Source organism: Prionailurus bengalensis, chromosome C1, assembly GCF_016509475.1.
Source record: "Prionailurus bengalensis isolate Pbe53 chromosome C1, Fcat_Pben_1.1_paternal_pri, whole genome shotgun sequence".
Classification (NCBI taxonomy): Eukaryota; Metazoa; Chordata; class Mammalia; order Carnivora; family Felidae; genus Prionailurus; species Prionailurus bengalensis.
The window spans coordinates 6,867,522-6,887,340 of NC_057345.1; the positions used below are offsets into that span (position 1 = coordinate 6,867,522).

General features: G+C 47.8%; 1 protein-coding gene across 4 annotated transcripts in view; it reads right to left on the reverse strand.

The window, feature by feature from the left end:
* The window catches only part of CLSTN1 (calsyntenin 1), an 87,149-nt gene that overhangs the window by 23,755 nt on the left and 43,575 nt on the right, over nt 1-19,819 (reverse strand). For 2 of the 4 annotated variants that reach the window (XM_043578485.1, XM_043578487.1), the window contains exons 2-7: nt 18,685-18,807; nt 6,300-6,329; nt 4,916-5,111; nt 3,305-3,513; nt 1,542-1,691; nt 1,214-1,399 (exon numbers count right to left, since the gene is read on the reverse strand). In XM_043578485.1, coding sequence (XP_043434420.1) covers nt 1,214-1,399; nt 1,542-1,691; nt 3,305-3,513; nt 4,916-5,111; nt 6,300-6,329; nt 18,685-18,807 — 894 coding nt within the window. The remainder of the gene's footprint in view (nt 1-1,213; nt 1,400-1,541; nt 1,692-3,304; nt 3,514-4,915; nt 5,112-6,299; nt 6,330-18,684; nt 18,808-19,819) is intronic. The other 2 variants (XM_043578486.1, XM_043578488.1) reach the window with 1 other exon arrangement.

A 19,819-nucleotide genomic window follows, 5' to 3' on the forward strand; every position in this document is an offset into this window, starting at 1 on the left:
AAAGCGAGAACTTCTCCCCCTCCTCTCCCAACTGAATTCCTCAGTAAAAATGAGGTCAACACCACCTCGTTGGTGGGCCTGATGGGCACACTGAATGAAGGAAACATACAGAAATGTAGAATGTGCAGGAAGCACTCATGGGGGAAATTCTTCCCATTCCTCCTTCCTAACTGTAAACTGTTCTGCTGAGAAAATGTTCACTTAATGCCATAAAGAATCATGGCACTGGAGAGAGAAAATAAATCTTAAACGTTACACTTAAACGTACATAGTTTAAAATATGTCCCAGACCTCTCACCTTCCATGTAGATTTCAGTACGTGACTATTTGGACCCAGAGTCAGGCAACACGGAGAATATTAACCATTAGGATAAGCCAGCAGAGGATAAACTCTTTCGTTTTGCATATTCCAGTTATGTAAGAAATCTAGGTGCTCAATCCTACAGGCTGTCTCAGGCCGGTGGAAAGACGGGGACACGGGAAAACACCTCCCGCAGAGCTGACGCCAAGTAGCTCCTGAGGCACAAAATACCCTCTGAGCACGGACAGCTCATTTCAGTTACGGGGGTTTCGTTGCTGGCCAAGCGGCACACTCTTCCTCAGCATTTTCCACGACAGGCATCCATACCTCACCTCTACCTCATTCAGATAAACCAGAAAAACACCCACAACTATTGGTGAAGACGGAGGGCAAGGCTTTGATGGGATTCGTAACCACGGGGTCTCTGGATTTCACCTAATGTTTGTGGTAAACAATCTGCTGAGACTCAGAATGAGACGTGAGTGTCCGTAGTTTCGGCTTTCTACTTCGCGTTTGCCAAAAGCTATCTGTGCTTTATCTGTATTTTTTTCTTCAGTCCTTAGGTGCAAGGACATTCACTGAGCATTTCACTCATTTCAAACTCACTCTACTTACATAATCCCTCTCTTTTGATTATCCTCAACATATGTCAGAAACACTTTCCTCGCATCACCGGCTCCTAAAATGCACACGCATGTAACACTCTGAACAGGCTGTAAAGGGGTTTATGTACCTCCTGAAGCCCATCCAGCATGACAATCAGCCAAGGCAGTAACAGCCGTGTCAGAAAGTCAGAGTCTGTTCCGGTTTAGGGTTATAAACAAACCCCCCCTCCCCACCGCCAACACACACACTCTCTTCCATCTGAAAGGGTGTCTCTCGCCCTCACCGAAGACCACCAGGCCCCCTTACCACACAGCCGGTGAAGAGACTGCTCAGAGTAGGTGTCACGGTCACAGCCTTTCCCGATGTGGCCGGTCTCCAGCTCTACCGTCGCCTGCACTGAGGCCACGGGTTCGTCGCACGTCTCCAGGTGCACATTTGGGAAGAGGGCCAAAGAGCCCGTGCCAGGCTCATACTCGACCCTCTTGTTCCATCCTGTGTGGGTCCACAAATCCGGGAAGGAGGGAAGGAGGGAAGGAGGGAAGGAGGGAAGGAAGGAGGAAGACTCACACTTTAGGCCCTCTGGTATGTGACGTGTCAGAACAGGTGTGAGAGCAGAAAGGAGAATGAAGCTCACCTTGCCACCCGGGGGTGCAGGTGGGCTTGACGCTGACCTTCACCAAGACGTCTTCCGCTGCCCTTCTCTTCCCGCAGTCGTAGGCGGTGATGGTCAGCTTGTACTGGTGTTCTTTCCCATAGTTTAGCTTCTCTGTGTTTTTTATGTAACCTTCCAGAGGGGAAACAAACAACAGTGAGAAGGCAAAGTTGTGCCGAAACACAAAGCACACCTGCTCTGGGGCACCTGGGTGGCTCAGTCAGTTAAGCATCTGACTTTGGCTCAGGTCATGATCTCATGGTTCATGAGTTCGAGCCCCGCATCGGGCTCTGTGCTGAAAGCTCAGAGCCTGGAGCCTGCTTGCGATTCTGTGTCTCCCTCTCTCTCTGCCCCTTCCCCAGTCACAGTCTGTCTCTCTCTCTCTCTCAAAAATAAATAAACATTAAAATATTTTTTTTAAATAAAAACACAAAAAACAAAGTACATGCGTTCTAAGTGTTATAAACACGGACACGGAAATCAAACTGATGCTCGAGATAATTAATGCTTGGTCTTGCTTTCCGGCGCTTGAACGCATACTAAATCCATCTTTAAGGGCTGTTGAAACAGAAGGAATGAATCTACACAATTCAACCTCCATTTATTCTTATAGTTTTTCTTCTTTGGTTTTACATGTGCTTTAAGATTAAGTAGTTAATATATGAAAGAATAAAGAAAAGTAATTTCAGTACTTCAAATACTAAATACTAGATGAAGCTGCATTAAATATTTCTTGCTCAAAGATTTACTCTGTGTGTGTGTGTGTGTGTGTGTGTGTGTGTGTGTGTGTGTCACAGAGACAGGAAGAGACAGAGATTCCCTACCCCCACCTACTAGAACAGAAGCCTGCTTCTGAATACGGGTACAGACGTCTGCAAAGTGTTTGCAATGTCCGTAATTTCATCAAAGATTCTGGACTGTGCATTAACAACAGAGACACTGCATCACCATCAAGAGGCCATAACCTAATAAAAAAAAAGCTGAGCTCCAGCATGAGTTCATTCTGCTCAATTACAAAGGACTGGAGCACCTGGCAGTAAGGCAGAAACCTTCGTCTTCAAGATGAGACAGAAGATCCAAATCGAATGGAGAGCAGAAGACAGACCAACTAAAGGTCAGTCTTTTCAGATGCACTTTGATAGAGAAGTGAGAAGGTACAGATTAAAAACATGTCAGGTGGGGGGTTTTTTATTAGACCTTGGCGGAAGAAGCAAAAATAGGGCGCCCAAAAAAAGAACCCATGACTTCAGGTGCCAACAAAAAGGCTTTCAGGGGACAGAGTGAAAAAATATTTATCTGAAACTCACACACCATTAGGTCTCTGCTATGAAATGAATACTTGTCCCCTCCAAATCTGAATGCTGAAGTCCTAACCCCCAATGTGATATTAGGAGGTGGTGCCTAGGGGAGGAACTGAGGGTTAGATGAAGTCGTGAGTGTGGGGCCCCCATACCGGGATCCCAGAGGGCTCTCTCCCCGCTATGTGAGGACGCAGGGAGAAGATGGCCACCTGGGAACCGGGACTCGGGTCCTCATCAGACACTGAATCTGCCAGCACCTTGATCCCGGTCTCCCAGCCTCCGGAACAGTGCAAACTGTTTACTGTTTGAGCCCCCAGCTCATGGTACTTTGTTACAGCATCCTGAAGGGATGGATGAAGCCGGTCTCCAATCTGAGTTTCGCCGACGTGCAGAACTGCCAATGGACCGTCACCTTGGTGAGGAAGGCCTGTTCCTCTGACTCACCATCTTTGTCGATAGCAAACGGCACGTCTGGAGTGACGACTTCATAGCTGCATATCTGGCTGAACTGGGGGGAGCAGTCAGCGTCCACGGCCTCCACCCTCAGGATGCTGTCATACTGCTTCCCCTCGATGACGGTCGCTTTGTAGGACTTCTCCTTGAACACAGGTGCATATTCGTTCACATCGTTCACCTGAATATGGACAGTTGCTCTGGAAGAAGACAAAAAGCTGTGTGTTCGGTTTGTTTTTTTAACCCAAAGTACACCAGTTCTGCCCCATTTTTATGTTTCCTTTTGCTAGTATCTTATTTCATGAAGTTTGTATGATGGAGAAAAAAATTACACTAGTCACTGTTGTTATTTTAGCATGGAGAGGACTTCAGAAAGTTAAAATAGGAATTTAAGTTGATTCTTCCAGGTCCTAGGAGTAAGACAGCTGGTAAAAAAAAAAAAAAAAAAAAAAAAAGAGGCAGTAAAATAAGAGACTTGGAGACTTGGGGTTTTCTGGACAATACGGGACAGGGCATGCAGAAGGGAGATAAACTAGATCAGACACAATTAGACCCAAAGGAAGAAGGAGTAAGACACAGAAGATGGGAAACGTGGATGGGGAGTCTGATCAGGAGCATGGAAACCAATCCTGTCCTGCTTCTAGGGAATGGAGACGGCTCGCAGCCCACTGTTGCCCATGACCCACTAACTGATCCAACAAACGAAGGTCCTCCAAGCGACCTCAATGCTCCCTCCCTGGCCGACCCCGTGCTGCCCTTCCACCTCCCCATCTTGGGCATGAGAAAACTAAGGCACCACAGACTTGGCTACAAAGAGAGGAAAGGGTCAGTCTCAGGGCTATTGATCCGGGCGTGTTTCTGACTCAGACAGGATCTCTGACTCACAGAAGGCTTTTTCAAGGACAACAGTGATATCGCACGGTGTGAAAAGGATGAGGAGTAGTTCTCTGGCACTCAGCACCCCCGGTGTGCACCAAGACCCTCCACACCCAACGCCGCTCATCCTCCTGACCCTCACGATGGGTCTCGTGGCAGCGGGCCCCTCTCTCCCTAGCCCAGGAGCCAAGTAGAAACCGAGACTCAACAAGACGAAACTTGCCCCGTGCCGAAGGGACAGAAAATGGCGGAGAAAAGACTGGAATTCTAAATCCAGGTCTAGTTCAGAGTCCTGTCTGTTCCACCAGCAGTTCTCAAAGGATATGGATATGAACACGTCCAGGATGGGGCGCCAAAGTCAGCCCGCTCCCACCAGCGTGAATGAATGCCCTGCCTTTTGAATTTGCAGGAAAAAGAAACCTAACAACAAAATATCCTCCTGGAGGAAAAAATGAGCTTTCCCAATTTTCAGTGTAGAGCTCTAGTTTCTGTCATTAGAGTGCTGGGTGGGATAAAACTGCCCATTCATTTGCTTATTCGACAACTAATGCTGCAGGGTAATAAACAGACAGGATTCCTATCCTCAAGGAGCTTACAATTTCGGTGGAGAGCCAGAAATACCTTCTGCCTCATCTCTAAGAACACAGAAAGTCTCGGGGACACAGAAAGAAAGCAAGGGTCAGCACTGCTTTCTTCGCACGCGCTCTCTCTGATCAGCTTACTTACTTATGAGACTTTTTCGCGTTGGCGCCATCCGGCCCCTGGCCGCAGTCATAGGCCTGGATGGTGAATGTGTAGTCTTTCTGTAGTTCACAGTCCAGTTTCTCTTTTGAGCGAATTATTCCCTCGCCAGTGGACTTATCCACTACCACTGCATCAAAGGGGACATTCTGCCCATGAATTTTAAATCCACAAATCTCACCTAGGGAGTCAAAGCAGCGCAGGTTAGAGTTTCTGCCGCCCGGAGTCTGCGTGCTCCCCTCCCCCTTCCCATACCTCCCCCCCAGAAAAGAAATGACAACAGTTCGGCAGCCAGGGGTTTAGAGGGTCTGTGGACAAAGCAAGGGCACTGTGCTTGGACAGGGATAAGTTCTGGGGCTTTAGTAAAAAGAAGCATGTTCTCGCTTTCCAAGCAACTTGCTTAACTTTGCATCCATTCATGCAGGAATACAAAAGAGAAAAAGAGAAAACATAGACAGGCATTTCACAGGAGTACTTATTAGGACGGCTCCAGGGTAAAAGTGGTCTCGTTAGCAAACAGCCATGGCCTGGTAACGCAGAGAAACTGTCCCCAGCTACTGGGGACAGCCGGGCAGCGATTTTGATTTGGACCAGAGAGAAGGCTAAAATGCAGTTAAGTGTCGAGAGAGGAAGGAGGGTAACATAAAAGGTTCAGCACCGTAATTACAGAAATTCTGTCAAAAAAAAAAAAAAAGTCAAAAGAAACAAGTCTTCCTGTGCAATGAGCCTGGCTAAAATTAGGGAATCAAAACAAACTACTAAATGAGAAAGGTAGAAATACCAACTTTTCAGGCATCCATTTCAACAGCTATGGTTTACTATGAAGATCGGTTCCATCACAGGGAGGGATTTGCTAGACTTGCCTTGGTTTCCAAAGCTAGCCTATCAGACCTGCGAAACAAGCCTGCCTGGGGACATCAGGACATCAGCACCTGGAAGTTGGCTCACAAGCTTAATGAGGGGTGAAATCTAGGTTTCCATTCTTGTCGGTGGGAGAACATTAAGTCTTTTGATGTATACGTAGATGTTCAAAAAAAAAACGTATTTCATGTAAAAATAAGGCTGCACTCTTCCAAAATTACAACTCCTAGAAAATGGTTGCAAAGTGAATCTCTTAAGTTCAATTAAGAAACAAATGTACAGTATTATCCGAACAGTTCAAATGGATGTCTGATTTCTAGATATTTCTAACCAAGGGTTTGGTTACATACAATTTCCATCAATATATTTAAAAATAGAAACAAAGTAGGAGAAAAAATCAGGGTAAAATAGCATGACAGTTTCTTCTGTTTAAGGGCTGATTCCCAATTTTATAAACAAAGTTAGTGGGTTAATATTCATAGGAGGGATAGAAAGAACCCTTTATCACCTTCTTTGGTGACTGTCACCTCAAAACTCTCTAAAGGGAGAAAAGATAAACCCATGTCAGTAATGCAGGAAAGAATAAAGACGGAACAATAAGGAAAAAAGTCAAAGATGCACATATTACACAGAAAAGCTTGACATAAATTCAACCATCAGCTCCGGGCCACTCGTAGACTCCCAACAGCAAAACCGGACCCTCGGCAGCAGGATGTCTCTGAATGCAACTTACCACAAACCACTAGGTAATTTTGAAATTACACTGACCTACAGATGAAATCTGGTATAAAGATTGATTCGTAACGCCCTCAGGTGTCGTTTGGACTTTTCTTCTAACCAACACTTTCACGATAACGGTTCATAAGTAAACATAGTTGTTATTTTACAATTTTCGGATTTTTCATTTTCAAACTAAGTTCTTGCGGCTCGATTCTGGTAACACTCAACTCAGCATGAGACAAGAGGAAACAAAAAACAAACATTTGGAGCAAAGGGTTTGGCTAAATAACAAGGGCTTAAGGAACCCGACCGCGGCAACTGACGTAAGCCACCCCCTCTTGTAACCGAACACGTGCTTCACCGCGAACTGAAACCAGATTCATTGCTAGCTTCGGTGATGCCACAATGATCACGGCTTCTAGTGAAAACGCTGTCCTCACAAGTCCACACAAGTGGTGCCTGCTCACCCCAGGGCGGCTGCAGACGAGTTGTGACAACGTGCAGAGGCCAGGAGGTCAGGAGGGGACAGAGCCGGCTCACTGGGGCATCTTCTCTCCACAAAAAGCATCGTAGCCTGAATTCTCTTGCCTTTTAATGGCTTTACCATGTATCTGTATACCCACGAACAGTGTTTCACTTTGCTTGTTTTTAAGGTTTGAAAAATGCTATCACATGGTAGGCAACTTTTGTGACTTGCTTTTCCCCTCAGCCTTGTGCATCTAGGATTCATTCACCCCTGTTGGCGGAAGGCTATAGCGTATTTCTTTCCACTACTATGTTCAGCAAGAATCCAAGGGGTTCTGGCAGGTCAAGTGCTTGAGACACCGCCTGGCTTAAAGAAAGCACCCAACAAATAAATGTTTGCTCTTACTGTAATTATTTTCCATCCTGTGACTATACCGTAATTCCAGTTTCCTGCTACTGAACTTTCTGTGGTAGAGATTTCTAACCACGCTTCCTGCTGTCGCTGTGGGTCTTGTGCTGCCCAAAACAGGAGCCACGAGGCACGTGGGTTAAAATTAAATTTAAATTCATATTAAAATTGAATAATATTTTAAAAAATCAGTTTCTCGGGGCACGTGGGTGGCTCAGCCGGTTAGGCATCCGACTCCTGATTTCGTTCAGCTCACGTCATGGCCTCATAGTTTGTGGGTTTGAGCCCCGCATCGGGCTCCATGCTAACAGCAAAGAGCCTGCTTGGGATTCTCTCTCTCTGTGCCCCTCTTCCACTCGCTCTCACTTGTATGCATGTGCTCTCTCAAGATAAACAAACAAACATTAAGAGAGAGAGAGAGAGAAACTGGTGATCCAGATCCGCATAATCTGAGTTGGCATAACTGACTTGAGGGTGCCTTCCCGACAAAGGCCGCTGCACAGGTTAGTGCAGATTTAAGACCCCAGGATGAGGTATCTGACTTGGATAAGGCTACCTACATAGTGCATTGCTTAATAAAAGTATAAAGACACTCATTCAAGCAAAGTCCTTGGGACTGTTTCCGATCATGAGATTATCATGAGAAGTGGAACTGTTTGCCAAAAGATGTACACTCCCTAAATCTCTCCTTCGAGATACCAGGCTGGGAGGAGGGAGGAGAACTCAGAGAGTAGGAAGGCGATGGGGTGTTTTAATTTTTTTCTTAATTTTTTTTTTTTACATTAATTTATTTCTGAGAGACAGAGAGAGACAGAGCACTCCTTGGGGAGGGATAGAGAGAGAGGGAGACACAGAATCCGAAGCAGGATCCAGGCTCCGAGCTGTCGGCACAGAGCTTGACGTGGGGCTCAAACCTACGAACTGTGAGATCATGACCTGAGCTTAACCCACTGAGCCACCCAGGAGCCCCTGGGGTGTTTTAATTTTATACTTCAGTTGTCCAGGGGAGGTTTCGCTGATAATGTCTGAGTAGAAACCAGAGGGAGCTAAGGAAGCAAGCCACATGCTTATCTAGGGAAGAATTTCAAACAAAGGGGACAGCAAGTGCAAAGGCCCTGAGGCAGGCCTGGGCCTGGCCTGGCTTAGGCACTACTGCAGGGGAGAGAAGGTGAAGCCAGACGAAGATGTACTAGTAATGTGAAGCCATGGCGGCTGCTACAAGAAGTGAAGTTTGTCCTCCAAGTGAGAAGGAATGACTGGAAAGCTTTATGCAGAGAAAAAAATCAATACGGTTTATATTTTAAAGAACCCAACTGGCTGCCATGGTGAAAATAAATCAAATGTAAGCAGGCAAAGGGGCTGAGCTGGCTGGCTCGGTTAGCAGAGCATGGGCTTTTGATCTCGGCGTTGCAAGTTCAAGCCCCATGTTGGGTGTAGAGATTAGTTAAAAACACAATCTTTAAGAAAAAGATATGTGTATCTATATGGCAAAAATGGTTACTGGAGTAACACAGGCACGAGAAGCTGAAAGCCAGAACCAGGGGTGTGCAGGGTGGTGAGGAACAGTCAGATGCAGGGTGTGTTTTGAAAGTACGGACAATACTGTGGGATTATGAGCGAGAAACCCAAGGATTAATAAATCGCTTTCGGCCAACATGGAAGAGAAGGTCCGGATGGGGGAATGGGAATCCGAGATTCGACTGTGAACATGCATGGGTATTACAATTTGTTACAGAACCGCATCTCAAAGGTAGGAATATCCAATAAAAGAATATACATTGTTTCGAAACTCACGTGTGTCTGGGCTGCTCTCTGAAAGACTGGATCTATTTATAATGAGCACAACAAAAGTGTGTACTTGTCCTTTCTACAAATCCGTGCCTGTCTGGAGTATTAACGGAGCTACTTGAATAACGGGCTATACCAAAAGTACGTGGCGCCTCAAGTCCACGGGTGCCTATTAAATTGCTGGCAGGCTGGGTCCTTCTGCCTAGAATGACTTGAAAAACCATCTGGCCAGAGGGCAGCACGGGCCTCACACTTGGGCGGACATGGGCTTTCTCTACCGTGTGACACTGCACGTTGTAAGCCTGCCACGCTGTCACCTGCAGACCTGGCGGTATACCCACCTGGCGGGCCCACCTCTTTCTTCCACCCACAACCTCGGTTTCAGTGAGGGAGACAGGCCCGAGGGCAGCAAGGTGAGGGGCAAGTAAACAAAGGAAAATACTGCAGTCTTTCAGACGAGATGTGGTAAGGGCCAAACACAGGCAGTCTCAGGAGGAAACGTGGGGGATTTTCAGGACCGGCAGGGCTTGGAAACCAGCTGGACAGAGAGAGGGGTCTGGGGTAACTCCCTGGGTTTTGGCTGATGGTACCAGTTAAGGAACTAAGGCCCAGAGGTCTGCTCCACTTATTCTCACCAACTCCCTGCTTGTTTCTTAGCTTGAGTATTTAAAAACATTTTTTTTAAGTTTATTTATTTTCGAGACAGAGCACGAGCCGGGGAGGGGCAGAGACAGAGGGGGAGACACAGCATCGGAAGCAGGCTCCAGGCTCCGAGCTGTCGGCACAGAGCCCGACACGGGGTTTGAACCCGTGAACCGTGAGATCATGACCTGAGCTGAAGTCAGATGCTTAAGTGACTGAGCCACCCAGGCGCCCCTGGCTGGAATATTTTAAGGCCAGACTTTAATGCATACAATGTTCATTAGACAGACTTTCGTTAACAGAACTACAGCAACGTGGCTCAGCCAACAAAATTAACAATTCCTGAGGTATTTTCACAGTATCCAACTACACCCAGTTTACGATCTTCTTCTCCCCAGCCAGGGACCAGGTTGTCACGTTCTGTCCCCATTCTTTTAGGAGCTGATGTTTCAAGTTGTCATAACCCGTTCTTCCCTCTTTCCTCCGTCCTTGTGCCTACAGCTCTATTAGTTACATACACATGACAGCTACCTACGTGCATTACACGTGTCCCATGGCATCACACCCCGGGGACTCTGCCCCTCTGTGTTCCCAGGGCTTCTCCCCTGGACTCAGCCTTCCTCAGCCTCTGCAAGGAAGGACCTCTCAAAGTCACGTCTCCTACTCTATTCTTCCTGCCCCGCCCCTTCCCACCCGATTCAGACCACCTACTACCACTGCTCTGCCAGGTAAGCCCGCAGAAGCCCTGCTCTCTTCTTGTACGCAGGGCCCCACCAGCATTCCCGATGTCGTCAGGTGTGCTGGCCTCTGAATACACAGACCTCTCTTCCCTGTCATTCCCCAAGAGCATCCGAAATAGTCAAAAGTAAGTTTACTGAAGCACTTTTTTTTTTTTTAAAGCAAACCATAAAAACAGAATGACAGATAAACCCAAGAAAGTATACATTTGACTTCTCAATGTCCAAAGTCACGTCCAGGGTTCCTGGCTCACAGTGGTAGCCCTCCCTTTCCCGTTGAGAAACCTCGGTTTCAGGCTGGCCCCGCCTTCTCTCCACATCTTCTTCCAAACTGGAGTATGGCCCCGCGCTACGCGCGACACTGGAGGGTGTCTCTAGCCCATCCTACGGTCTCCCAGATCCCAGGGAACCCTGCCCTCATATACACTCCTTATGTAAGTCACTAGTGCCGGCTCGGACAGTTAGGGTTCCAAGAGAAAGGGGACTCCAGTGAAAAGCCATCATCAGCAGCTCGTGGAATTGACTGCACGCCAGGGAAAAGGATGTGGAAATAGCCAGAAGCCAAGGCGGGGACAGAGACAGGACTCCCAGAGCAAAACAGCCTGGGTGGCTGGGATACGACAGCAAACGGCATTAGTGTCTTGGACCCTCTGCTCAGTGTTCTCGTCCAAGAGGGAAGCATCTGGTCGGCCCAGCCTGGGCTTGTATGCGCTTGGCTGGAAAAGTCGGGGTCATGGACTGTGGATCCACCAACCTGGACGCGGTGGGAAAGAGGTCAGGGGCCGTTAAGTTGAAAATGGACATGTGCTGAGCAGCAAGTGTCCACCACGATGTCCCTGCTAATCCCACTCTTGTCCCTAACCCACTTCTATGCGGCCCTGGTGCCCATGCTCCCAGCTGCAGCCCAGCTCCCAGGCTGACCCTGATTTTCAGTGACTTCTGACTTCTTTGCTTACTGGTCCAGGCTAATTTCTGGCACAAGCTCACATGTTGCTCAGATCAGAGCAGTTTTCCAAGACGCCTTAAACGTGCCGCTGAGCAACAACCACCACACCCCCAAGGGTCACCTTGCACAAGCCGAGGACACTGCCCTGGCGGCTCCTCACTGGCTACAGTAAGGCTCTCAAACGTCAGCGTGCCAAGAACAGCCTGAGGAGCTTGTTAAAAATGTGGTTTGTCAAGCTCCAGCCCCAGAAACTCTGACTCAGTAGCAGCTCTGGGGTGGAGCCCAATAATCTGCATTTTTAACGAGTGCCATCTGATGGTTCCAACGCAGGCAGGCCGTAGTCTACACTTGAGAGACGGGCCTGTCCGTGGCTTCCGAACCTCGCTGTCTGGTTACAGATTTCTCAGGCTCTCCTGGAGGCACAGACTCAGCCACGAGGACACCTGCACTGGACGCACGGCCTGGGCGATCCGGACACGGTGTAAACCCACATGCGCAGCACAGCCCGTCTACTCAGCCTGGCAGCAGAGATCTCGTGGCCCCAAGCAGACTTCAATCCTCCTGTGCCAGGCGCTCACCCCGCCCACTGACTATTCATCCCTCCCTTTGGAAGCCCCTCTGGTTCCCAGCCTTGCTCCTATTTTCCCCCTGCCTGCCCCGTGTTCATAAGCTCCACCCACCCTAACGCCCACTTACTTCTGTACCCTCTTTAACCAACCTCCTGTTGCCTTTTTAGGACGCCAGTCCAGACTGGGTGTTGCCTCTCTCACTGGGTATCTCCACTTAACTCTTTGTCAGTGCTGGTTCTGCTTTCTCATCTAGATTACCGGCTGCTTTGGGAACAAGAACGCACTTTTATGCTTTTTTATATTCTCTAGGAGATCTGGCACGGCTACCTAATATTTACTGATTACTATTCCAAACCTCTCCTGGAGGCATCCAGAATGAATTCACTCTAGTCCATAACTTAACATGGAGTTTCTGTCCTAATGTCCAGATACTTAAAACCATTAACTCAACGGGGGCACCTGGGTGGCTCAGTCGGTTGAGCGTCCAACTTCGGCTCAGGTCACGATCTCACGGTTCGTGAGTTCAATCCCCACGTCAAGCTAGCTGCTGTCAGCACAGAGCCTGCTTCGGATCCTCTGCCCCCCTCTCTCTGCCCCTCCCCCACTTGCACGCTTTCAAAAATAAATGAGACACTAAACAAAAACCGCTGACTCCATGGAGTACTGCCTTATTTTGGGCCGAACCACATGAGATTTCTGGCACTCCATTTTTTCAAATATTTGCTATTTTCAACATACAAAAATGGTGATTTCATTTGGCTGAACTGAATACATCCAACTGACTGCAGCAAAAACGTCTGCCTAGTTGCACATGTTAAAAAAGCCAAAGTGGGTGGTCATGTGCCACAGTCAACCCCACAGGCCTCATCAGGACACATGAGTCACACGAACTGCACAGAATACAGAGAAAAGAATCACAGGTCTGTGTCGGTTCTAATTAAATATCGACAAAGACAAAGTTCCCATTCTTGCCCTGAAACTTCTTTCGGATTCTCTTCGTACCACGATTGTTTCATCTTCTAGGTTACCCGAACTCCGTCTGGGAAGGCAGGAGAAAGTGCTGACATGGAACCGGCTTGTACAGGGAAGAGCCTGAAAACAAGGGGCAGGGGCGGAGAGGGAAGCCTGGGCTCGTCATACAGGCAGGGAGGCGGGAGGACGGTCAAAGCCGCAGCACCAGGGCCTACACGGTATGGGCTCTGAACTCAAATATATCAAATATACAACGTATGTGTATTTGCGTGTACGTATACAACAAATGTATCAACTACACAATATATTTTCATACCCACATCTACTCAGGATATTAGCAGATTAAGGAAAAGGGGTGAGTAAGGACCTGACTCATGTTAATTTCCTAAAATAGCTGCCAAGTACCGAGACTTTAGCCTCTTGATTTCCCCCATGAAAACAATCTGGCTAGACAGACCCTGTCATCGTTCAACACGAATGCCTGATTGGCGACAGTTTACCACGCACTCTAGAGACTAAGCTTCCGATGTTACACATGTATTTATTTGGGGGCTTTGACGAGTTACCTCTGGTGGTTATGTTACTCACACTCACATCCCGTGATGGGACACGACTGTGAACCGGGACGTCTCCAGAGTTTTCAAGGTAACGTGAGGGAAGTGCACACGGTGAATGTGTGAATCCACACTGGAGTCAGACCGTCTGGCTGGAAGGCAGCCCTGTCGCTTACGAGCCGTGCCATCGTGGGCAAAGCCGTTCGTGCCTCCTACGGATTCTGTGGGGCACAACCACCCCACCCCCCATGCTGGCCCGGGGGGTGGGGATTAAATGAAGAACAAGGCTGCCATGCCACTGACGGACACGCTCCATCCTCCCCTCCATCCTCCATCCTCCCCGGCCTCATCCTCCCCTGCCTCATCAGGGAAGCTGGGAGTAGCCAGAGTGCCTCCTGTAGGAGACTGTTGAGAAGAATCCGAAGAAGTAACCCACGTAAAGCCCTTAAAACAGGCTCCACCACACTGTTAAGAGCTCAGCAAGTGTTGGATGCCACCGCCACCCCCCGCCAGCACCCTCATGGGGGTAAATCAAATTCAATGTCATTACCGAAATCAATCTAAGATCAAAATAAGCCTCCAGATCTGGCCTCTGCCTTACCCAAAAGACTACCTAAGAAAGTTAGTGAGAAAATAGAACACTATGAAGACTATCACAGAAAAACGCAAACATATCTCTCACAGAATGTTAAACACAAATGTATTTTTTTGAGATTCTATTACTAATAACAATAGCAGCAAACACTGGATGTATGGGGCACTTACTATGTACCAGGCATTGTTTCAAGCTTTTCACATTCATCAATAAATGAGCTAATAATCCCAGCATCCCATGAGGCACGTGACATTGCTATCCTTGTTTTACAAACGATCAAACTGAGACACAGAGACGGTGAGCAATTTGCCCAAGGCCATCCAGCCAGGAGTGGCAAAGGCAGGACTCAAGTCCGGGCCAGCCGGGTCTGTTCCTGCTGCATCTGTCGGCTCCGGCCTCATGGGGGCAGTGTTGTGTGCTGCAGCTGGACAGGTACCAGGGCAACAGAGGAGGCACAGCTGCTCACCCTGGGGCAGAGGGACAAGGGCTACGCTTTAGTGGGAGTACAGACTCCACGCCCAGGTGCACACCCAAGCGCTAGGAAGACCTACGTCCACGCAAAAACTGGTGCGCTAATGCTCAGAGCAGCAAGATTCGTGATGTCCAGAAAGTGGGAACCGTCCAAATGTGCGTCGGCTGATGAACATATAAGTGGGAAATGTGGTCTGTCCATACGATGGAATATTATTTGGCAATAAGAAGGAACAAAGGCCGGATGCGTGCTATTCCCGAAGCACGGGTGAAGCTTCAGACTACCGTGCTAAGTGAAAGACACTAGGCACAAAAAAATCCAGAATAGGCAAATCCACAGACACAAACTAGATTAGTGGTTGCCAAGGGGATGGGGAGATGGGGAGTAGCTGCCACTAGGTGCAAGGGTTTCTTTTCGGGGTGAGGAAAATGTTCTGGAATTAAATAGCGGTCGGGGTGCCTGGGTGGCTTAGTCAGTTAATCATCCAACTTCGGCTTACATCATGATCTCACGATTCGTGGGTTCAAGCCCCATGTTGGGCTCTGTGCCGACAGCTTGGAGCCTGGAGCCTGCTTCAGATTCTGTGTCTCCCTCTCTCTCTGCCCCTCCCCTGCTCGAGCTCTGTCTCTCTCTCTCTTTCTCAAAAATAAACATTAAAAAAATTATTTTAAATAGTGGCTGATGGTCGCACACTCCTGTGAATATACTAAACCCCTGGGAACTGTATACTTTAAAAGGGCTGCTTTTTAATATGTGGACTATATTTTTTAAAAAGAATATAAGAATAACTGCTTCCCCATGAAAATCTCCAGAAGGAAAGAACTGATTTACCTAACTATGGCAAATGCAATCCAATTAGCACTATGACTTGACTCTACGTTGCTTCTCTTTATAGTTTTTTAAAATCTCAATATGTAACTTTTGCACATCAATAAAAAACAGCTGGGAATCCCGTAAAAACATAAAACTTTGTAAGTATTATTTCATTCATGATAATACATTAGGTTTTGATAAATGATACAACAGCATTAAATCAAATGAGAAAGAAAAAAATAAACGGCATTTTATTAACAGGACTTTTTCCTTCAAAGTTAGTACTCAAGGTCTATTTCACTTCCTGCTTCCCTTGCAGCATCCTGCGGTGCCTCCCGGGGCCTCCTTGCAGCAAAGAGCCACTTGCCGGGCTCAGAATCCTGCCTCTCACACGCGCTGACAGATAAGGTCACCGCTCTGTGTCCCAGCTTCCTCTCCTGAAAACGAGGATGGCGGGCAGCCCCTGCGTTCGCTTTTGTTCTGTTTGTTGACAACGACTTGTGCTAGAGCACAAAGCAAGTCCTCTCTTGCAAGCCAGAACTCACTGTGCAGATGCTACAGGGGAGAAGGAACAAGGTACCGAAAACAGGTACAGTGATGGTGGGGGTGCCCGACGAACGCGAAGGGTGGCTCCAGGACTGCAGAATCACTGCAGGCAGGGGATATAAGGGAAATCTCAGCTACACGGAATTAGTATTCTAATTTTAATGTTGGCGTGAAACAAAGATGCCTTCTTTTCTCAGGTTTTTCACCGGAGAATACAATGTCTGCACTTAAATGTACTGGAACATCCCCAAAATCTGTACAAGTCTAGGGGGTGAGAGTCCAGGGGTGAACATGGTTTGAACGTCTTCGTGTTAAGAGGGTGTCTGAAACTGAGAACAAGGCAAGATCCATCTACTCTGACCCAAAATGTGGGGGGATGTTTGAAGGATCCCCATGTTCAAGTGGAGATCAAAGGAGCCCGACCGGACAAACCGTGGGCAGACGGTGACAACTGTGGACCTAGCAAAAGTTCTTTTTAAAAGGGCTATTTTGAAGATTATGATTCTGACTTCAGAGGAACTAAGCTGATCGGCAGTGGAAGGAATCACATGTAAAATTCCTTAAATATAAAAACGTATTGACTTTAAGAATAAATCAATAAATAAAACAGGGATGGCAGGAGCATTCTTACCTCCTAAGATTGTTGCAGATTAAACAGAAATTTGTAGAGCACTTAGAACAGTGCCTGGAACATTCCAAAGGCTTTATTTATTTATTTTTTTTATGTTTATTTTTGAGAGAGAGAGAGAGACACACACACACACACACACACACAGAGCACTAGCTGGGGAGCGGCAGAGAGAGAGGGAGACACAGAATCTGAAGCAGCTCCAGGCTCTGAGCTGTCAGCACAGAGCCTGACGCGGGGCTCGAACTCATGAACTGTGAGATCATGACCTGAGCCGAAGTCGGACACTTAACCGACGGAGCCACCGGGGCACCCCTGCAAAGGCTTTATAAACGTTCCCTATTATCAGTAACACGGCAGGAGGGAGCTCTGGACACAAGGGGTGAACGGCTGGTACTTCACTGCGAGGCCTCAGGGAGTGAATCTAGCACTCCGGGCTGCAATCCTCTCAGCATTTATGAAATGTCAGAAACGGGTAAGTCCACTCAAAAGCGTAAGCTAGGGCATCCGATAAGGTTATTCACACAGCACTAAACGTCACACCCCCAAGGAGGCACCGTGCATACTAACTTCGTAGCACACGTGGGTCGCCCGTGTATACGTGTATACACACAGACACCCCGGAACCCAGGCAGGTCCAGGGGAAAGCGATATGCGATGCTAACATGGTCTTAAATCTAGGAGCAAACAAAACCAACCACCTCCGTGGACAAACACTGCGTGCGGTCACAGCACAGAGCGCTTCCTCGGAGTCCTGTCCGTCTCACTGGGTTTCTCTGGAAAAACCAATAAACAAGAAAAACTAACTGGCCTCAGGTTACGTCCCTGAAAATGGGACACGGCACTCGTACAGAATGAAGAACAAATTCATTTTTAAAATAGCTCTTCAGAGGGCACCTGGATGGCTCAGTCGGTAGAGCATCCGACTCTTGATCCCAGGGTCGTGAGTTCAAGCCCCAGGTTGGGTGTGGAGCCCGTGTAAAAAAAAAAAAAAAAAAAAAAAAAAGCTCTTCAGAAATGACCTCACATTCATTTCCCTCAATTTACCACAGAAAAATTAATGTATGATAGAATGTGTACGAGTTAATTGAATTTTCCTTATCTGTCCGTAGGCAAAGAGAACAAACACCCTCTTTCATGTGAGAGACTGTGTTCTGGAGAAGTATCAGGCAAACACTAGTCTTTAAAAATTAACATCACAACGTCAGTTTTGATCCTGAGGCAAACAGAGGGTGAAGTAACCCTTTTTTCCACCAGCTAAGGAAGCTACTAAGGTCACTGCGTAAAAGCAAGAGCATTCTGACTTGGAAAGTGCTATTTAATGTCACAAAGCAGACAACCTCCAAAGCAATCCTAGAGATCTCTTATGAACACCCAGGTTACAATCTTACGAGGTGACTCAAATTAAAAATTTACTGAAAGTAAAACCTGAGCCAAAAAGATTCTTCTATGAACACGGCTCCAACTTTTCAGCTTAGCCTCTTCCGGTACCCAAAATCCAAGCAATGCAAGGACAGTCCAGGGCGCAGTTTATCTAGGTCCTTGCCGCTCACGACCCAGCAGCACTAGCGGCCCCAGGTCAGAAAGGCAGATTCTCAGGTCCCCCCCGGGCCCACTGTAGCCAAATCCGCATTTTTGCGTGTGTGATGCCAGGAATTACGGGGCTCTTAGGAAGTACAGATGACACTCAATGTTACAGAGATTCAGGCAGACCCAAATCTGCATTTTTAACACAATCCTCAGGTGCCCTGTGCGCACGCTGGTCTGAGGTGCACTGGCCTAGGTGTTCCCGTTTCCGGTCACACCCAGGAATTATACAAGGATGCAATGAACGTTTTGCCTTCCAAGAAGTACAGGCTTTTTTTTCAGCTGCGCCAACTATTAGAGTTAAAAGGAGAAAATGCAGCACGCAGGAGCCACAAACACCTCTTAGCTATCAAGACATTTTCAGGGAGGCTCAGAAACGGTCCGAGTGGGGTGTGTGAAATGCTTCGCATCCAGTCGGGACTTTCGGGGAGAGAAAAGCCACGTTCGTACCTGCGAACCGCAGAGGTGCGTCTTTATCCAGGGCGATCAGCGGAGGGTCGAGGAGCACCGCGTTGTCGTTTTCTGTGACGATGCCATGATAGGTGGGCTCGAGCCACGGCTTGTGCTTGTTAACTGGGTTTAGAAAGAGAAGAAGAAGAAAGGAAATAGACCAGGTCAGAATTATTACTTTAAACTCAACTGCTTTTAAAGACACACGTCTATTACTAAAATAATCAAACCTCTCACTAGCCTGGAAGGCAACACTTGTATCTGTTGTTGCAAAGTTTCGTATCAAGACGCTCAAGGGGTCAAACTGTGAATTCCAGAGTCAGTGACGTAGAAACTGAGTCTATGGAGCAACCAGAAGTAAGAAATAAATTGCTCTAGGGGCACCTGGGTGGCTCAGTGGGTTGAGCGTCCGACTTCAGCTATGGTCATGATCTCATGGTTCGTGGTTACACACGCCATATCCAAACCAAGAGCAAATCCCGCGTCTTCACTTTCAAAGGAATCCAGACCCATGGCAGTTGCCGTTTAATGGGTACAGAGTTTGTTTTATGACCTGAAAACAGTTCGGGGAACTGGCCGCACAACAGGAGGAATGATACTTAACACTACTGAGGCAGACACTTAGAAATGGTTACGATGGGAGGTTTTATGTGTGTGGTTATCAGTCTTCAAAAATACACACACAAGGGGCGCCTGCGGGGCTCAGTCGGTCAGGCACCCGGCTGTTGATTTCAGCTCACGTCAGGATCTCAACAGTTCGTGAGTTCAAGTCCCACATCTGGCTCTACGCCGACAGCACTGAGCCTGCTTGGGATTCTCGCTCGCGCGCCCTCTCTCTCTCTCTCTCTCTCTCACTCTCACTCTCTCTCTCTCCTCTCCCTGCGCCCCCCATGCTCATGTGTGGGCACTCTCTCTCTCTCAAAAATAAGCTGAAAACACACACACACACACACACACATACAAAATCAGTGTAGACAGAGCCATTTCTCATCATCTCTGCTGCTCGCCTGGATATTTACAGAATCCAAGTGACCAGCCTCACCCTTACCCTCCTGCACCTGCTCTGCACACGGCAGCCAGAGGGACGCTTCTAAACTGGCGGCGTGGTTCTCCACCTCTGCTCTCAGAGCCCACT